General features: G+C 38.1%; 1 protein-coding gene across 1 annotated transcript in view; it reads left to right on the forward strand.

Annotated features, from left to right (window-relative positions):
* Positions 1-17,878, forward strand: part of LOC115463266 (contactin-associated protein-like 4) — a 1,024,538-nt gene that overhangs the window by 887,925 nt on the left and 118,735 nt on the right. Inside the window, 2 exon segments of the mRNA XM_030193620.1 lie at positions 11,320-11,475; positions 11,478-11,513. Of these exon segments, the coding sequence (XP_030049480.1) occupies positions 11,320-11,475; positions 11,478-11,513 (192 nt within the window).

A 17,878-nucleotide genomic window follows, 5' to 3' on the forward strand; every position in this document is an offset into this window, starting at 1 on the left:
TTACCACTATCTCTCCTACTATCATCCCAGTCATCTGCCACATCCTTAATCTTTCACTCTCCACTGCAACTTTTCCTACGGCCTTCAAACATGCTATTGTCACTCCACTCCTTAAAAAACCCTCACGACCCTACATGCCCCTCCAACTATCGCCCCATCTCCCTTCTCCATTTCCTCTCCAAATTACTTGAGCATGTCGTTCACCACCATTGTCTTGACTTTCTCTCTTCTCAACCTATTCTTGACCCACTTCAATCTGGTTTTCGCCCTCTTCACTCTACTGAAACTGCACTTACCAAAGTCTCTAATGATCTGCTTCTGGCTAAATCCAGAGGTCTCTATTCCATCCTCATCCTTCTTGACCTATCTGCTGGTTTCAACACTGTTGACCACACTTTACTCCTTGATACGCTATCCTCACTTGGATTCCAGGACCCTGTTCTTTCCTTTACCTCTCACTTCGTACTTTCAGCGTTCACTATGGTGGATCCTCTTCAACTTCCCTCCCGCTTGCTGTAGGTGTGCCTCAAGGCTCTGTCCTTGGACCACTCCTTTTCTCCCTCTATACCTCTTCCCTTGGTGCCCTGGTCTCTTCCCATGGCTTTCACTACCACCTTTACGCTGATGACTCTCAGATCTACATCTCCACCCCTGAAATCTCAACTTCAATCTCTGCCTGCTTGTCTGACATTGCTGCCTGGATGTCTCAACACCATCTTAAATTAAACATGTCTAAAACTGAACTTCTCATTTTTTCCCCTAAACCCTCCTCCCCTATTCCCCCATTCTCTATCTCCGTCAATGGCTCTCATATCCTCCCTGTCTCCTCGGCTCATAACCTTGGAGTCATCTTCGATTCCTCTCTCTCCTTCTCTGCCCATATTCAACAAATCGCCAAAACCTGTTGCTTCTTTATCTACAACATTAGCAAAATGTGCCCCTTCCTTTCTGAACACGCCACCAGAGCCCTTATCCACACCCTTGTTACTTCTCGCTTAGACTATTGCAATTTACTTCTCACTGGTCTGCCTCTCAGCCATCTCTCTCCTCTCCAGTCTGTCCAGAATTCTGCAGCACAACATAATTTCCACCAGAATCGTTATGCCCACACTAGCCCACTCCTCAAGTCACTTCACTGGCTCTCTGTCCGCTTTAGTATTCAGTTCAAACTCCTCTTGCTGACCTTTAAATGCATCTACTCTATCACCTCTCACTACCTCTCATCTCTCATTTCTCCCTAGATTCCTCCCCATGAACTCCGCTCTCTCTGAACAAATCTCTTTTATCGTCCCCCTTCTCCTCCACCGCTAACTCCAGACTTCGTTCCTTTTGTCTTGCGGCACCTTATGCCTGGAACCGATTTCCTGAGCCCATACGTCTAGCTCCATCTCTACCTGTTTTTAAATATATGCTGATAACCCACCTTTTCACTACTACCTTTGGCTCCTAACCCTACTCATTTGCCCTCCTTCTCTCCTGTTCCTCTTTAACAGTAATTTCCTTGCCCGTAAATGTCTTGTCTGTCTGTTTTTACCTAGATTGTAAGCTCTTTAAGCAGGGACTGTCTCTGTGTGTCTCATGTTCAGCGCTGTGTACGCCTGGTAGCACTATACAAATGTTAGTAGTAGTACTAGTAGAAGTGCAAAATATGAAATCTATCTAGATTTGACACTAATTAGGAGGTCACCAGACCCTCCATACTCTTAGTGAATAATGGTATAGATGCAATGGTTCTATAACTAGAAATCTTGTGTGCTCCTAAATCAGAGTTCTTAATTATAGGAGTAAGAACAATATTTCCACCATTGAGTGGAAAATTGCTACCTTTAAGTTGATTATCCAACCATTGCTTCAACAATATAAAAATAAAAAGATTCAGGGGTCTCCTTAATTACATAAGGAGTACAACTATCCAGTGATGAATATGACAAGCTATTTTTTAAGAGTTCTTAATTCCTTCTCATCAATGGGATCAAAACTGTAGGGCTACCTGACTTTTCATATGTTCTAAAATGATCCTAATCTAATGATTATATATTCAAATTAATTTGAGTCCCAACCATTTTGACCTTCTTTTGAAAGAAGACATCATCAGTTGTCAATAGTATAAAACTGTTTGAGTTCAATCCGTGGTCTCTTTAAAATGATGTACTAATTTAAATAGCTTTGCATGATTTAATAGATCTTTGCCAATTAATTGAGCATAATAAGCTTTCTTTTTATTTTTAATTAACTGTTTATACTTTTGAATTTGCAAGCTCAATGCTAATTTGCTTCTCTCATTAGTTGTTTTATACCATTGTCTTTCTAAACTCCTACATTGTTTTTTTTCCGGGCAATTAATTCAGAATCAAACCATATATAAATTTAGTTCTTTTTAGAGCCACTTTTTGTCTTCATTGGTGCTATCTCCTCCAAAATATCATTATTGATTTTCTCCCAATCATCAAGATTACAAACTTACCTTACAGGCTCTAATAGTTAATCTATCACTAGAATTCCTGGATGAAATAAATGATTACTTCATTGAAAAGTTGTTTTAGTGAAATACTGAAGATTCCTCTCGATGCTATCCCACCAGTTAATAAAATATACTATATACCTAAATCTAGAGGTGAAATGAGAGAAGTTGGTAATACTTCGCTTGATTTACAGAATATATCAGAAATATTAGAACAATCCTCAGAGAAAATAATAGAGAGAGCTACACTGTTAGTTTCCCTGGTATTTGAGCAGGATTTCAACACAATTTTAAGACTTTACTTTAGAAACTCCTCTATCCAATTTTGTGGAGCCAAAATGTGGATTTTCCCCAGATGTGACCAAACAAACCCAACTGAAAAGAAAATCCTTCTTGACACTGAAAAAGAGGGCAATTGATATTGGGGGAACCTTTTACTTGGCATATCCATGCAAATGTATGGTTAAATTGGGTCAAACAAAATATACTTTCTAAGCACCGGAACAACTTAAATCGTTTATAGATTCTAAACAATTGAAATAATAACTAATTTTGGAGGTCTGTCAGCCTTGTTTATTGAACCTTTTTCTTTTTTGATAACTTCTCAGATTTCATAACTCCCCCTCACATTTAGAGGTCTAAGAAAGCGTAAATTTATATTTCTTCTTTAGTTCTAAAGTTTATATTCTCAATGGTTAAATTGCTGTAATTATCAAATTTAAATTTGAATATGATTATGTGAATATTATTGAGAATGTTATTTGTATTTTTGCTGTGTTTCTGATTACAAGTTTAATGCTTGTAAAAGTTTGTAAAAATTATTTTAAAAAAAGAACAGTTGTTTTAGGAATTGACAAGCGTGTAGGTTATTTTAGATCTAGTCCTTAGTGAATGCAAGACTTTATGTGAGAGGTAACAGCAATGGGGCCACTTGGCAATAGTGATCATAACATGATAATATCCGAGTTAATAACTAGAATGAAATCACAAAGGAAACTGATAAAATGAGAGAAATGGTTTAAAAATGCTAAAAGTGCACCTGCAAAAGTTAAGAAGTTAAATCATGTGTGGATGTTGTTTAAAAATTCCGATCTTGGAAGCCTAGGTGGCCTAGGTGAGATGTATCTCACACATAAAAGGTGAATGGAAGTTCAAATGACAGTCAGCATGGTTAAAAGCTGAGGTGAAAGAGGCTAATATAATAATAATTTTTAAAAAATCTTTCAAAAGGAAGGAGAGTAAATGGGAATCTGTATGTTACTGCAATGTTGAAGACAACACAGAATTCCCAAGTGAGAAAATCAGCTTTATATTTAGATTCTGATAGGAATTGAGCTTTGATGGTTTTTTTGTTGTTGTTGTTGTTGTTGTTTTCTGTAATAAAAAGTTATTTCTTGGTCAAATGTTAGAGTTTATCCTGAAGGTAAGGGAATTCAAGATAAGTGGCAAACATTTTGGTAGTTTTGGCAGCATCTGATCTAAGTTTCCTACAAAACCTATTATTAAAAACTAAAATGTCTCCTACACATTTTTAAATCCTGACTGGGTAAAAAAAACATTTAAGGAGAAGAGCTGTTGTTACTAGATGTTGTCCTTATTTTACATAGAGTAATACAGTCAGTATTCAGCCAGCAGTGGTCAGCGTTTCTTAAATGCTGACTCCTTGGGCAGACTTAGGCCCCAATATTCAGTCAGTCCATGTCCAGGCACCAGTATTGAATATTTGGCGCTGACCAGCCAAGAGTTTACTGGAAAAGGTTAAACATTGGGGGCCCTTTTACTAAGCCACATACGTGCCTACGCGCGCCCAACGCATGTCAATTTGGAGTTACTGCCTGGCTACCACATGGCCCTTGTGGTAATTTCATTTTTTATGTGTGTCCACTACACACACCAGAAAATAATTTTTATTTTCTGGTGCGCGGCAGAAACTGGACAGTAATCGTTATTCTATGCACATAGATGATTTCCGCACAGTTAACACGTGAGACCTTACCGCTAAGTCAATGACTGGTGGTAAGGTCTCAGACCCAAATGGGCACGCGCCAATTTTTATTTTGCAGCACATCCATTTTCAGGAAAAAATTTAAAAAGGCCTTTTTTACAGGCATGCTGAAAAATGGATCTGTGTGTGCCCAAAACACGCGCCTACACTAGGACAGCCCATTTTTCAGCGCACTTTAGTAAAAGGTCCCCTGGATGATTTGGATGTTACTTCAACGTTGAAGACTTTACAGGATTCCGAAGTGCCAAAATCAACTTTATTAGTGACTATTGCCTTTAAGCGTGATAAGAATTGGCTTTGTTTTTCTTTTTCTGTAAAAGTTATTTTTGGTAAATAAAGTTAGGGTCCTGTTCACAAAGGCATCCTAGCATTTTTAGCGTGCACTAACTGTGTAGATGCCCATAATATTTCTATTGACACCTTTGTAAACAAGGCCCGTAGAATTTATCCTGATTGGAAGGAAGTTCACATATTGACTTTGGCAGTATTAGGGTGTTGAAGGGAAGACAGGTATATTCTGTCAACTCCCCCTCCATGACTGTTTTCATTGTTTGATTTTTCTCCTTTTAAGTTTGTCAAGTGTACTCTTGGCTTCCCTCTCTCAGTCACTTTGATTGAGTTGTCTTGGGCTGAAGATGCTTTATTTACAGACAACCTAAGACTTGAGACTAATCTAGATGAGGACTTGTGCATGCCAAAGTCCTAGTATAACCCTAAGGGGTTAATCTTACCTGGGCTTCCCCAGGCTTTGTTGTGGCCACTTCAGGCCATTTTGGGTAGTCCTGGGTGGCAGGGGTGCTTCTGTGCCCAGGGCTGCTCTTTTGCTGGCCCAATGGGTATTCCGGCCATTCTGGGCCATTCCGTTGTTGCCCTGGATGGTCTGGGCATCTTCGGGCCCGTTCTGGGCCAGTTGTGACGGGCATTGGTGGTCAGGGGCTCCATAGTGCTCCGAAGCTGGGAGCGCCGTCAAAACACGTCCAGCCACGAAGGCCGCGCTGGAAGCGAATGACGGATTCCAGGCTGGGACCCAGCAGGAAAATAGCCAGCATTCAGGCTAGCCTGCCGGGAGGGGGGGCTGACTGAGCATGAGCAGAGTTTGCACATGCTCAGTCAATCCCTGACGTTTCAGTTGGGCCTCACTGAAGCATGGGGTTCGATTTTAGAGCTGCCCAGTCTGAGTTCCAGGGATTTTTCTTCTTTAGGGGTCTTTTTATTTTTGACCCGATTTTTAATGGAGGCCTTCCGGTACCGGAACCAACGGTGGTCGCCAGGTCAGGGGACTCTAGGGAGTCAGGTAAGGGGTCTGGTGGCCCAAAATTTTATTTGGTTTTATTTTAAATTGTGGATTTTGGGACTTATATTAATAGAAATTAAGGGGTTAATGGGATTTTCAATTTTTTTAATTATGGGTTTCTGAGAACCTCCTGAGATTTGCTGGGGGTGTTAAAATTTGGGAAAAAGATTTTTAGTAGTAGTTTTCTCAGGGGGGCTTAAAAGGGGTCTCCGACGGGGTTTAAAAATAAATCTTCGACAGAGCAGGTGGTTAAAGGGTTAACTAAATTTTTTATTAGTATTTTAATTTATTTCGGGATTTTTAAAAAGGGTTTTATTAATAGAAAATATGAGACATTCATTAAAAATAGTTAATTGTGTAAAGTAAAACTATAATTCCGTGGGCATGGTAATTCATAATTGGGTTGGTGATTTTGGTGTAGTTTGGTGTATGATTCACTTTAATGTTTAGTAAACAGTACTTTTTCAATTATTTCCTATGGCAAAACTAAAAATCAAAATGGAAAATCAGTTGGGTTTAGGCAGAATTCTAAGTTTCTGTGAAAAAAAATTGAGTTCTAAAGAACCAATTCTATAGACCAGGAGACGTCAGGTGTGCAAGCTAAGTCTCCGCTGCCTTAGCAACAGCTTGCCTGCCAGTTGCTGAGAAGGGCAGAAGCAGCTGAGGAGAGAGGATGTGTTGTAAGAGTGTCTGTGGTAGGGAGAAGGTAGATGTTGTCTAGAAGTATTTAAAGGAAAAATTATTGTGTCAAACAGGGAAATAGTGATACAGCGATAAGCGTCAATGCTCACACTGGTAAAGAATAGTAGTTTTAGAAAGCGTTTGTGTGGGTTTGATTAATGAGAATGACAGGGTGAGTGAAGCGGCTGTAAAGCAAGTTGAAGGTGGTTCTATAGGTCAAGGAAGTGAGATGAGATATGAATGCTTGAATTTGAATGAAGTGTTAGAATAGTGCGTGATAGTTTCTGCTTTTTCTTTCGCCCATCATAGAACAGGGAAATAAATGTAAAGCAGTAGGCCTGGAAGAAAGGGAATGTTTTAATTAATTTATTTTAATTAGCTTGATTTGTCCACAATGTTATAATAACCACGTAATGTCACTTAGTGAGATCCTATGAACAGCGTCAGGGAGTTAGGGTGTTTTTTTTTCCTAAATTTGATTTGAGTAAGAGAGGTTTAGGAGGAAGACTGCAAAGAAAAACAAGAGGAATTTGTGGATTACAACCTAAAAAAAAACCTTAGGGCCCCCCACACAAGAAAGACTACTGCTCTTCAGTTTTCAACTGGAAAATAATCTCTTCTGCTTCAGTTAAGTAATCGCATACAAGGAAAAATAAGTTGGTATACTCTCCTGGACTTTCACTGGTTTTCCTAGAGCAGATCCTGTGAATAAAAAAAAAATATATCCCAAATAATTAAATTCTTATAATATGTAAGACATTTAAAAACATTTATAAGGAAATTGACATGTTTCAATGTTTAAACATATTTACTTATCTGATAGTTGTTCTTTTTCTGCGGAAATTGAAGTAACTCTGTTAAGGGGAACCAAATGTTAGTAAATAGTTATAAGCACATTTAGAAACTTATATTTAAGTTTGTGGAGGTAAAATATTGTTGAACTTAGAAAGAAAAGAGATATTTACCAAATTACATAAAAAATAAAAAACAAATTGTCAATACTTGTATCTGATTTTATAACTACTACTACTACTACTATTTAGCATTTCTATAGCGCTACAAGGCGTACGCAGCGCTGCACAAACATAGAAGAAAGACAGTCCCTGCTGTCCCTGGCATTACAATCTAATAGACAAAAAATAAATAAAGTAAGCAAATCAAATCAATTAATGTGAATGGGAAGGAAGAGAGGATTATAAAGAAACTTGATTTAAAAAAAGATCGCAAACAAGGAAAGGGAAATGGCCGGCTTTTGTGAGAAACAAATTTTTTAAAAAAGGAGGGAAATCAGCTGATAGCTGGCTAATACCGCGATTGAAACTCCCGCACCACTCGCTGCCAACAGAGGCTCCCTAGCCCTCGTTGGCAGCTTTTATGCTTTCCCCTGTAGCCCTGCCCCTTCCGGCTTCCCACCAACGGCAAGGGGGTCTCCTGCCGCGTCATCTCAATCGCCGATGGGAAAGCCGGAAGGGAGGGTCGCTCTGATGCAGGAGCTGCCGGGCAGCAGCACCATGTTATCTGCGGCTGCTCGGCATGCCCCTCGCCGGCCTACCTTAACAGAGCAGGGTGCAGGTCTGAGGGGTAGCATAGTAGTTTAGTGCAGTGGAATGTAACCCAAGGGGGCTGTGTTCAAATCTTACTCCAACTCTTTTTTTTTCCTTGAATGGCACAATACCTTCCACATTCTCATATGTATCTTCCTCAGCTGATTGAGGTCCTACTCCAGGATTTCCTTCTGTGAAGACAGAACAGAAGTACTTGTTAAGTACATCTGCTTTTCCTCATCATTTTCTACATAGCGGTTCACAGCGTCTTTCAGTTTTGCAATTCCATTTCTAGCCTTTCTCCATTCACTAATATAACTGAAAAATGTATTTTCACCATATTTTACATCTTTAGCCATTTGTTCTTCTGCCTCAGCCTTTGCCAGCCATATATTTCTCTTTGATTCTTTAGTTATATCTGGTAATCCTTTCTGTGTTCCTCTTCTTGTGAGTTTTGTATTTTATGAATACCACCTTTTTGCCTTTATTTTCTCAGCTACTTGTTTCCTTTTTCTCTTGCTCTGGTTTACCTTCCTTACAAGAAGATCTGTTCCTGACTTTATAGGTCTTTTCAGCTTGGATCACAGATTCTCAACATCTTTTATGTCTTTCCATCCCATCAGCTTTTTCTTCAGGTACTCTCCCATCTTACCAAATTCAACAAAGTAGAAATTCTCTTTAAAAAGGAAGTGTATAGCACGGTCTTTTCTTCTGCAAAGAAGAAAAAGAGAGGAGTCATTATCTTATATGTGAAGTAGTTCCTTTAGTAGTGGAGTTTATGATTAGGAACCTGGCTGATTTCTCCCACCTTCCCTTCCTCTGCTATATCTACTATAATTAGGCTGATCTCAGACCATGATGCTTCCACTTCTGTTAGTCTAAAAGAGTCATGATGCATTTTTTTGAGTTGATTCTGTTGAATTACTGAGTAGAGTTTTCAAGGGGTTAAGAGTATGGTTCATGTGTGGCACCATTATGGACCTGGAGGAGGATAAATGCAGGGTCTGGCATTACCTATAATACTTCAAATATTTATGGTTAATTCATTACTGTCTTAACCACAAAGTTGTGATTTGGTAAGAGTTGCTAAGTCAGTTTTTCAGTGTTAAAGTGATGGGTTTATTGGAAAGTTGATCTCGTATGTACGCCAGTAAAGCAGTGACCAGTTTTTGCCACATTTGGCATTGGCTGATTAAATTGTGGTGTGCACGATAGTGAAAGAGCTATAGGCATGTAAGTGCTTATGTTATATATACTGTTCAATTGTCGTAACTTTATACAACATATTTCCTAAGCAAACATTTTGACTTGTTGATTTTATGAATGTTTTTACTGTAATCCACTTCGATTTCAAGTGGAATATAACTGTTTAAAATAAATAAATACATACAGATCTAATTAATACACATATAATAGGAAGATCATTTCATACTGAACCACCTTTATCTAAAAATGCTGATTTTATTAAAATCAGTTAAGCATTAATACTATTTAACAGTGATCAATTTTAATTCATTAGTAGTATGGAGTGCCATTTCTTAAAAAGCATTAGCACATTTCATAGAAAATAACCTTAATAACTCCCCAGCATTTTTAATTGGGTGCTGGCATGGGGAGGGGGGAGGGAATCAGAATAATCTGTATTTGGTTTCAGTAGCATCTGATAATATGGTCTGTGTCTATAAATAAAATAAATGTATACATTTGTACCATAAGGCATCTTTTCTTTGCTATGGTTAGCACACTTCACATAACTACTACTAGTAATCATTTCTGTAGTGCTACCAGATGTATGCAGTGAGGTACACCTTATCCCTCGATTCTATATATGATGACTAAAATTGTACATGCAATTTTCATGTACAACTTAATTGTTTAGCAAGTTATTTATTCATTTGCTGCATTTGTATCCCACATTTTCCCACCTATTTGCAGGCTCAATGTGGCTTACATTACATAGCAATAGCATCACCATTAACAAAGAGGTTCAGCATATTGTTACAATTAATGTACAAGAATAACAGGTAGGTAGGGTAATAAAATGATAATACATAACAGACAAGTGAGAGTAGGAAAAATCTAATGTTCAGTAATGATATATGATAAAATAATCGAGTCAGAAGGGATCAATATTGGTTGGTTCTGGTATAGATTAGGAAACAAGTCATTAAGGAGGATTCTTTTTGTAAGTCTCTTTGAACAGGTACGTCTTCAGTAACTTCTGGAAGGTTGTCAAGTCGTGCATAGTTTTTATAGTATTCGGTAGTTTGTTCCATATTGTGGTGCGAAGCTAGATGCATTGTATTTATAGGAAGAACACATTCATACAGATCGTAAATCCAGGGCTTAAAAAGTAAAAGTACATACAATTTAAAAAGACATGACCATAGGCATAGTCATGTAATTTTGTCCTTGTGTCATTGTGTCTGCTGCTGTGATTGAATTAATCAGCACCACATTGTAATAAAAGCAATTAAAAAAAGGTATTTTTCAAATCATTCTTGATTTGTCTATAGGAAGTTTCTGAGTGAAGCCCCAGAGGCAAACTGTTCCACAGAATAGGTGCTAGGAAAAAAAGAATGCACTTTTATGGGTTGACTATTCCAGTTCACTGTATTGTAAAGTCAAAATAATATTACTAATGCAGATAACAAGATCCCATAGAATGTAACTGACCCTCATACTCGCTAATACTGACAAGGGGGTAAATTCTGCAAAGGTAAGAAGAGTAGGCTGATGTCAAAGCTAAGGCAGTAACTCACCAGCAAACCAAAGGAGATAAAACCCATAAGAAAATGGCCTCATATTTCATTGACTATTTAAAGGGTGTCTGAATTCTTACTTGTGAGAAAGGAAAAATGGATTGAGGGTGGGCAGAAACAGACCTAAGGGTAAGGATATGGTATGCCTATATTTAAGGAAACACTTATAGAATCCATGTTTTAGTTAGCTTACTTTTTTTATTTAACCTTGATTCCTATGTTCAAATGTGTTTCTCCATCTGTGAAAGTGGCACACTCATTTGCATAGAAAATCTGTAGAGCCCATCCCAAGCTTGTAAAATAGGTCTTCATTATTCATTGCCTATTTATTTCTATCAATTTCTGGTGGAAACTAATACATATTAATGTTACTAGGAGGGCAATTGCCTTTCAAATGTGCTAAGACTATCAAATATGTACCTTGAATCATTTTTCTTCTCTTCCATACACAAGTCTCAAAAACAGAAAATTCACCTCTAGCTTGGTGATTTTTCATACATTAGGTTTTGACTCACTTATGTTATAAAGATTGATTTCCTGTCTTGTGGGTTTTTTTCTATGTATTCTGCAAGACATGGCATGGACTGTAATGCAGCACAACAACACAGACTTTACCAGGGTCAAAACGCTAATCGAGAGAAGCCACACAGAGCATTTTCAAGTACACAGCCAATACAGAACAGCTTCAGCTACAATTAGCCATGCAGAACACTGTGAGCAAGAACTGGCTTATACTGCAAAAAGTCACGGCTTTTAAATAAGCAAGGTAAGTAAAACAGACAAATCTTATTATGCTGCATAATGCATTTTGATTATGCTAGATGTTAGGGTCATGCCAAGGTTGTGGAACTTTACTACCTAGATGTGAAATTCATTACTGTCTACCAATCAGATCACAGCTCTGGCAGTTGTAGCCTCACTTTCTAAGTAAAACTACCCAACTTTTAATGAGCTTTCATCAAAGTGGCAACTATTTCAAACCTTCTTCTGTATTATCTCTTAAACAAACAGGAACATCTAACACTGTGGGCATAGGTTCAAAGTTTTGTCAATGAATTTTTTTTTTTATTCTTTCTCACATAAGGAATAATACATCATATGAATTTTAGTAATGGAAGAATTAGTTTTATTACACATACTGAACACCACCTGGCATAGAAAGCACCCCTGGCACGTCCTCTTGAGATTTGGACATCCTTCTGACGGACTGCAGTTGGAGACGTCCAAAATCGGGTTTTGATTATACTGATTTGGACATCCCTGGGAGATGGGCGTCCATGTTCCAATTTATTATCAGGCCACCACTGCTACCACAGAACCCCTTTTTACCACAGATTAGTAAAAGGGAAGCTCACATTAACTGTTAGCTTATGCTTTCTGTATCCCCTTTTCTATCTTAGAGGTGAGTGTTTTATTATAAAGGTTCACTGATAAAATTCAAACGTATTTCAAACCAAAAAATACCTAAAATAAAATATATTAAAAAGAATAAAATACATATTTGAAAAAGAAGCTATTTCATCATCCAAATGAAAGCGACAGTGTACTGCTCTAACATTGTAGTAAAGGATGTACATTTATCTCCACAAGAGCGTTATACATAGCTTTGGTCCTTTCCCAAGGGACTGAGTGTTCTGCTTCATCAGCTCTCTCAGCTTTCACTAAACTCTGGAGCAAGTTCAAGAAAAAATTAAAGCTTGGATTTTCTTCTGACAGTGTGTTGTGTTAACCTCAGACTATAGATATGACTACAAATATCAATTTTATTGTCTAGAGTCATAATGTCAGGACATTCCACAGTTAGTATACAGAATATGTCCTCTCCTTTAAAGAAAAAAATATAGCCTACTTTCCTGTAAAAAAAAACAATTAATCCAAAATACTCTAGCCACATTTTATGTCATTGAGAATTAAATTGCTGCATAAATCATCCTGTATATATGATAACACTAATATCTAAATTATCAACCCTATGCACTGTTTTAACATTACCAGAATTTATAAACATTCAAATCTATACCAAAGTATCTCAGTAATTGGTATGATTCAGGTTCCCAAACATTTTTGAATCTTATGGTGTCCTGGAAAACACTCTCTGCGCATCAACACCCAATCACCAATTAGAAGGGCACTAGCCCTGGCACTTCTGGTTTTACTGTTGCTTCATTTCTGGATGCTTCCTCTCGGAGGTTTTTAATGCCAGATCTTACACTTGTTGTCAATCGTCCAGGTTATGAATGTGTCCTTCCCGCTGAAAATTCATCAGGTAGAAACATTTTTTGCGTAAGCAAATTTTCTTTCCCCAATAAAAAAGAATGCTGGCATGAACCCTGTAGACTTGTGAAGTTAGCAGTTATAAATTTGGTTAAGTTCAGGAATGTAATCTGACCATGTTCTTTTTTTATGTCCAGGAAACATACGCAGAATCTGGTGTAGAGTAAAATTGAAACCACTCACACCTCCTATTACCTTGGTGATGATATGGTGTTGGTGTGCATTTTGCTTCATTCCATACCAAAGACAGATTTATTGATTATGGCTGATTCAGACATGCCCCGATCTGAATGTAGCTTTTCAGGGACATCATATATCGTAAACTACCTGTAATGAGTACCTTTGCAGTGGTCTTGGCGACTAGTTTCTTGTGGGAACAACCACTTTGAATCTGGAAAACTTATCTGTCATTATGAGAAGATTTTCAAAACTCTTTACTGTCTTCTCAAGAACTGTGATAAGGCCAAAGTTTCTAATGGATGTGTGACAAAAACAACCCAGCTTCTCTTTTTCTTTGGCAACAGATCCTTGAGAAGCACTGCCTCTTACATCAGTTATCAGATTTACTCAGAAGTACTGTCGTTCCTAAATTTTGAATGTCGTTTCAGCAGCACATGCCCAGCTTGCTCATAAAACTGTTCTAGTAATTGAGTTTCAGCACATCAGGAACCACTAATTGCAACATGTCAGCACCATGTCTACAATCAGAATAGGATACTACTTTTTGTGAATTAACCTTTCCCTATGCTTCCAAAGCTTTTTCTCATATCAGTCAACTGTTAGAGGTCTACCTGGGATACTTCGTCTGGCTCTAACATCCGTATTATATTTCTCAGAGTAAGGTCTTCTCTCGGGCTTCAACAAGTTCATTTGAACTTAGGCTTACTTTCAAATTTTTGCAATTCTCCAGCAGCATTGCAACATTTCCCTGTTCCTGGAGGGTTCATAACCATAAGTTTGTACTTAAGGCAATGGAGGGTTACCATCTAATTCCATAAACTTATGCACACAATTTTCTGACTAGCATGCAGAAATTGTGAACATAAATTATAAAGTAGCACCTACAAATTGTTTAAATGGGTGCTAATTAGCTTTAACTGCCAATATAACCCTTAAGTAGCATTAATTGGCACCAATTGCAATTATGAGTGTAACTATACTTAAGCGTTTTTGTATAAACTTACCCCCATATTCTATATATGGCACCCAATTTGGGAAGCAAAATTTCAGTGCGATCAAAGATGCACATGCAACTAAACTGTGTATGAGACAATTAACATCAATTAATTGATCAATCATTGAAGTTAATTGGCAATGAATTTGGATTTGCAGGCGTGTCTGGCTGCATTGCTATTCCATAAACCCTGGCCTGCCCAAATCCTCATAGCTTGCAGCCTAAAAAGGGGACATGATCATGGGAGGGGCATGAGTGGGTCAGGGAAATTTTGAGAAATTGGCATAGTGTTATAGGATTAGGGGTCTCCAAACCCAACTTGGGCATCAGGAGTTACACCAAGTTTTTAGCAAGTGTAAGTCTGGCATCCAGAGTTGGACATGAAAATTGGGACTATCGCCAGTATGTAAAGGCCGCATGTCCATTACAGAATTGCCTTAGGGCCACATTCTATATATGGTGCCAAATAATCCGTGCGGAACTCAGTTCTGCCTAAGTGGATTCTGTAAAGTTTATGTGTGGTATATAGATATGCTTAGTCGATATCATCGCGCCTAAATCTGTTTGTGCCTATTTACTCCAACAAAAACCTGGTGTAAATCACGGTGCATAGATTTAGGTGGACTGTGTTGGAATGACTGCCATAAGCGCGGCCCCTTTTGGACTGTGTGTATTTATTTTAATTGCACGCTTCACCATTTAGGCACAGTTCATTATAGAATGTGCTTACCAAGTTGTATGTGTACTGCAATTATTGTCAATTAGTGATCATTATTGATTGTTAAGTTCTGTTAAAAATTCTGATTGGCTTGTTGAGCCAATTAGTTGCACGCATAATTTAGAATGCACCTGGATTTTGGCATGCAAATCTAGGCGCCATATATAGAAGCTGTCTCTGAGTGCCAATCTTTTACAGTGCCCAAATTTCAGTGCCATTTATAGAATCAGGCACTTATAACCTAAGTTATATAGCATGTAACTGCAAAAGGGATATTAATATGGGAGGGGGATGGGTGGGTCAGGGCTTATCAGGTACTCATGCATTAATTTTATAGAATACTGTCACTTAAGTGCACAAGTGACAGTGTTTAGGTGTGAGCATTTACACTAGCATTTCACATTGCATAAATATTTGCACCTAGACACTCAATACTGACCTACGCTAGTAGTCTTTAATGGCTTCAGTGCCCAACTTTTCCATTATACCAATACTTGCTTAGGGTTCAAGCCTTTTAGTGCCCTTTCTTGAATCTACCCCTAAGTGACTTGCCCAAAGCCCACAAGGAACTGCAATGGGAATTGGCCAAGGCATCCCTGTGTCTTGGCCTGTTGTTCTAAGCATTAGGCTATCCCTCCACTTAAAATAAACATTGCAACTTTATGTACATCTACTGTAAAATCTAAATAGTGCTTCCAAAATATATGCTCCTAAAAAGGATTCCATAAACCTTTAAGTATTGTAGAATGTATCTCACGTTCATATCTTCAAACTTTAGTATCCTATTTTCTATATATCAGAGTTTAGAAGAATAGCCATATGAGGGCACTGCATTGAATATCCAGTGCTAATTTTCTGTGTCCTGGTCTGGCCGCCTTTCCAGCCCCCTTAAATCACTCTGAATATCATAGGGTAAGTGCTTAGCATACAGTATGATTGAGTTGTGTTTTTTAATGTACTTATTTAATTATTTCACTTGACATACAACCTTCTGGAAACAAACAGAGAGGGTTTACATTAACCTTAGCTCTCAATTAATCACACAGTAAAAAACATGTATACACATTAAAAACAGAATCCCTATCTAGCACATCAACATGGACAAGAGATTTTATAATAATGCAGTTAAAATAGAAAGGCATATTTTAATTTGCTTATTGATTGGGATGTTTGCCCTGCACATAATCTGTATGATATAGTTAGAGTTAACGGGTGGTTGCTCTCTTGTTTGTGTACCTGGACCCTCGGTAGATAGTTAGCAGAATTTTTTGTTGATAAGAAGTTACAGATGCGAGCTAATATAGGGGATGGGACTACACTGAAAGGATAAGGGTGATGCACGGTTGGTGGTGATGATGTGTGGTGAAGCTTTCAGTTGATTTTATTGGAGGGACGGAAAAGTTGGTGAGACAGGTGAGGAGAACCTCTTCTTTAATGGAACCACTACCCCCAAGTTAGTTTTGGTTTTCTCAGCATGGCTTATTACTGTTAGGTTTGGCTATGCTAAACACTAGAGTTTGCTGGAGGGTATAATACCATGTGAATGTAAACAGGATATAGTTTGGTCCAGTATTGAAGAATAAGGATTGGATCCTCTCAAGATGGAAGCCCTATTTCAAATTTGTTTTTTGATGAAATTGTTAGAAAGAATGGAGGTGAGACAATTGATGAGTTTGTGGAAATGAATGCCTATTTTGCATCCTAGGCAAGCAGCTTTTTGGACAGGATTATAGTACGGAGACAAATTTATTTGCCTTGCTTAGTGAGATATGGGATATTTTAGATAAAGGGTGAATAGTATTTGTGGTGTCTCTGGGCCTAGCCTCAGCTTTTGACATAATGGATCATGTTAAATTGATGAACCACCTGAGGTCATTTGGAGTAAACTGAGTGGTGTTGAAGCAGTTTCAGAGTTTTTTGATAGACCGTACATTTACAGTGGTACAAGAAAGAGAATCATCATCCCCCACAGCAGTGTGGTTGTCATGTTCCCAAGGGTTAGCTTTATCACCAGTATTATTTAACTCTCATGAGGTCCTTGATAGATGTGATAGAATCTCATGGAATAAGTCCTTATGTGTATGCGGATGATTTTTTGTTGGTGACACAGATCTTCCTTGAGGGATGTAATCTAGGAGGGATCCAGGATTGTTTGGAGGATATAAATGAATGGCTAAGGAGATAGCATGTGGTGTTAAATTAATTAAGATAAAACAACTGTGTGCTGGATTACTGGAAAGCAGGAGAGCCCAGTGGTGTCAATAACACTGTTACACAAAGCAATCCCAGTGGTAGAGATATTTAAATATATTTAACCATCAGGTGAATGCCATAGTTATGTGTGGATACACAATTCCTCGTAAACTTTGGGCGTTTCAGGGTTATGTAGATGAATTATTTATGGTTATGAAGAGATTGGGAAGTTTGACCACGGAAATACAAAACCTGGAAAGATGGATCTTAAAAATACTTGTTTATTGATGAAAAAGACTCGACACAACCGTTGTGTTTCGGCCGTTAGGCCTGCATCAGGAGTCTAACTCGACGGGTGTTCCATATAGTGGGTCTTAAACGTCATAACTCAGCTGATGCGTTGGGAAACACTTAAAGTGAATCTCTATGGAGTGGGTCTTTAGAAAGACCTTTATAAAAGAACTTGCGCGTGAGCAAACAAAATGTCAGCGTGAAGCATGAAACATCCCACTCTCTTCCATACCTGTGAAACATCCCACTCTCATCCATACCTGTGAAGCATCCCACTCTCTTCCATACCTGTGTTCTCCAGTGCGACGTTCGAGTTCTCCGCTGAACAGCGGATTCTTTTGATGATTATTTAAGACACAACTGGATTATGCTAATGCAATGTTGGTGGGTTTGCCTAAGAAGAGTATAAAAAAATTACAGACATTGTAAAACACAGAAGTTCCATTGCTAGGGGGGGTTATGCAAGATGGATTCAGTGATG

The sequence above is a fragment of the Microcaecilia unicolor genome, chromosome 2 (assembly GCF_901765095.1).
Source record: "Microcaecilia unicolor chromosome 2, aMicUni1.1, whole genome shotgun sequence".
Taxonomy (NCBI): Eukaryota; Metazoa; Chordata; class Amphibia; order Gymnophiona; family Siphonopidae; genus Microcaecilia; species Microcaecilia unicolor.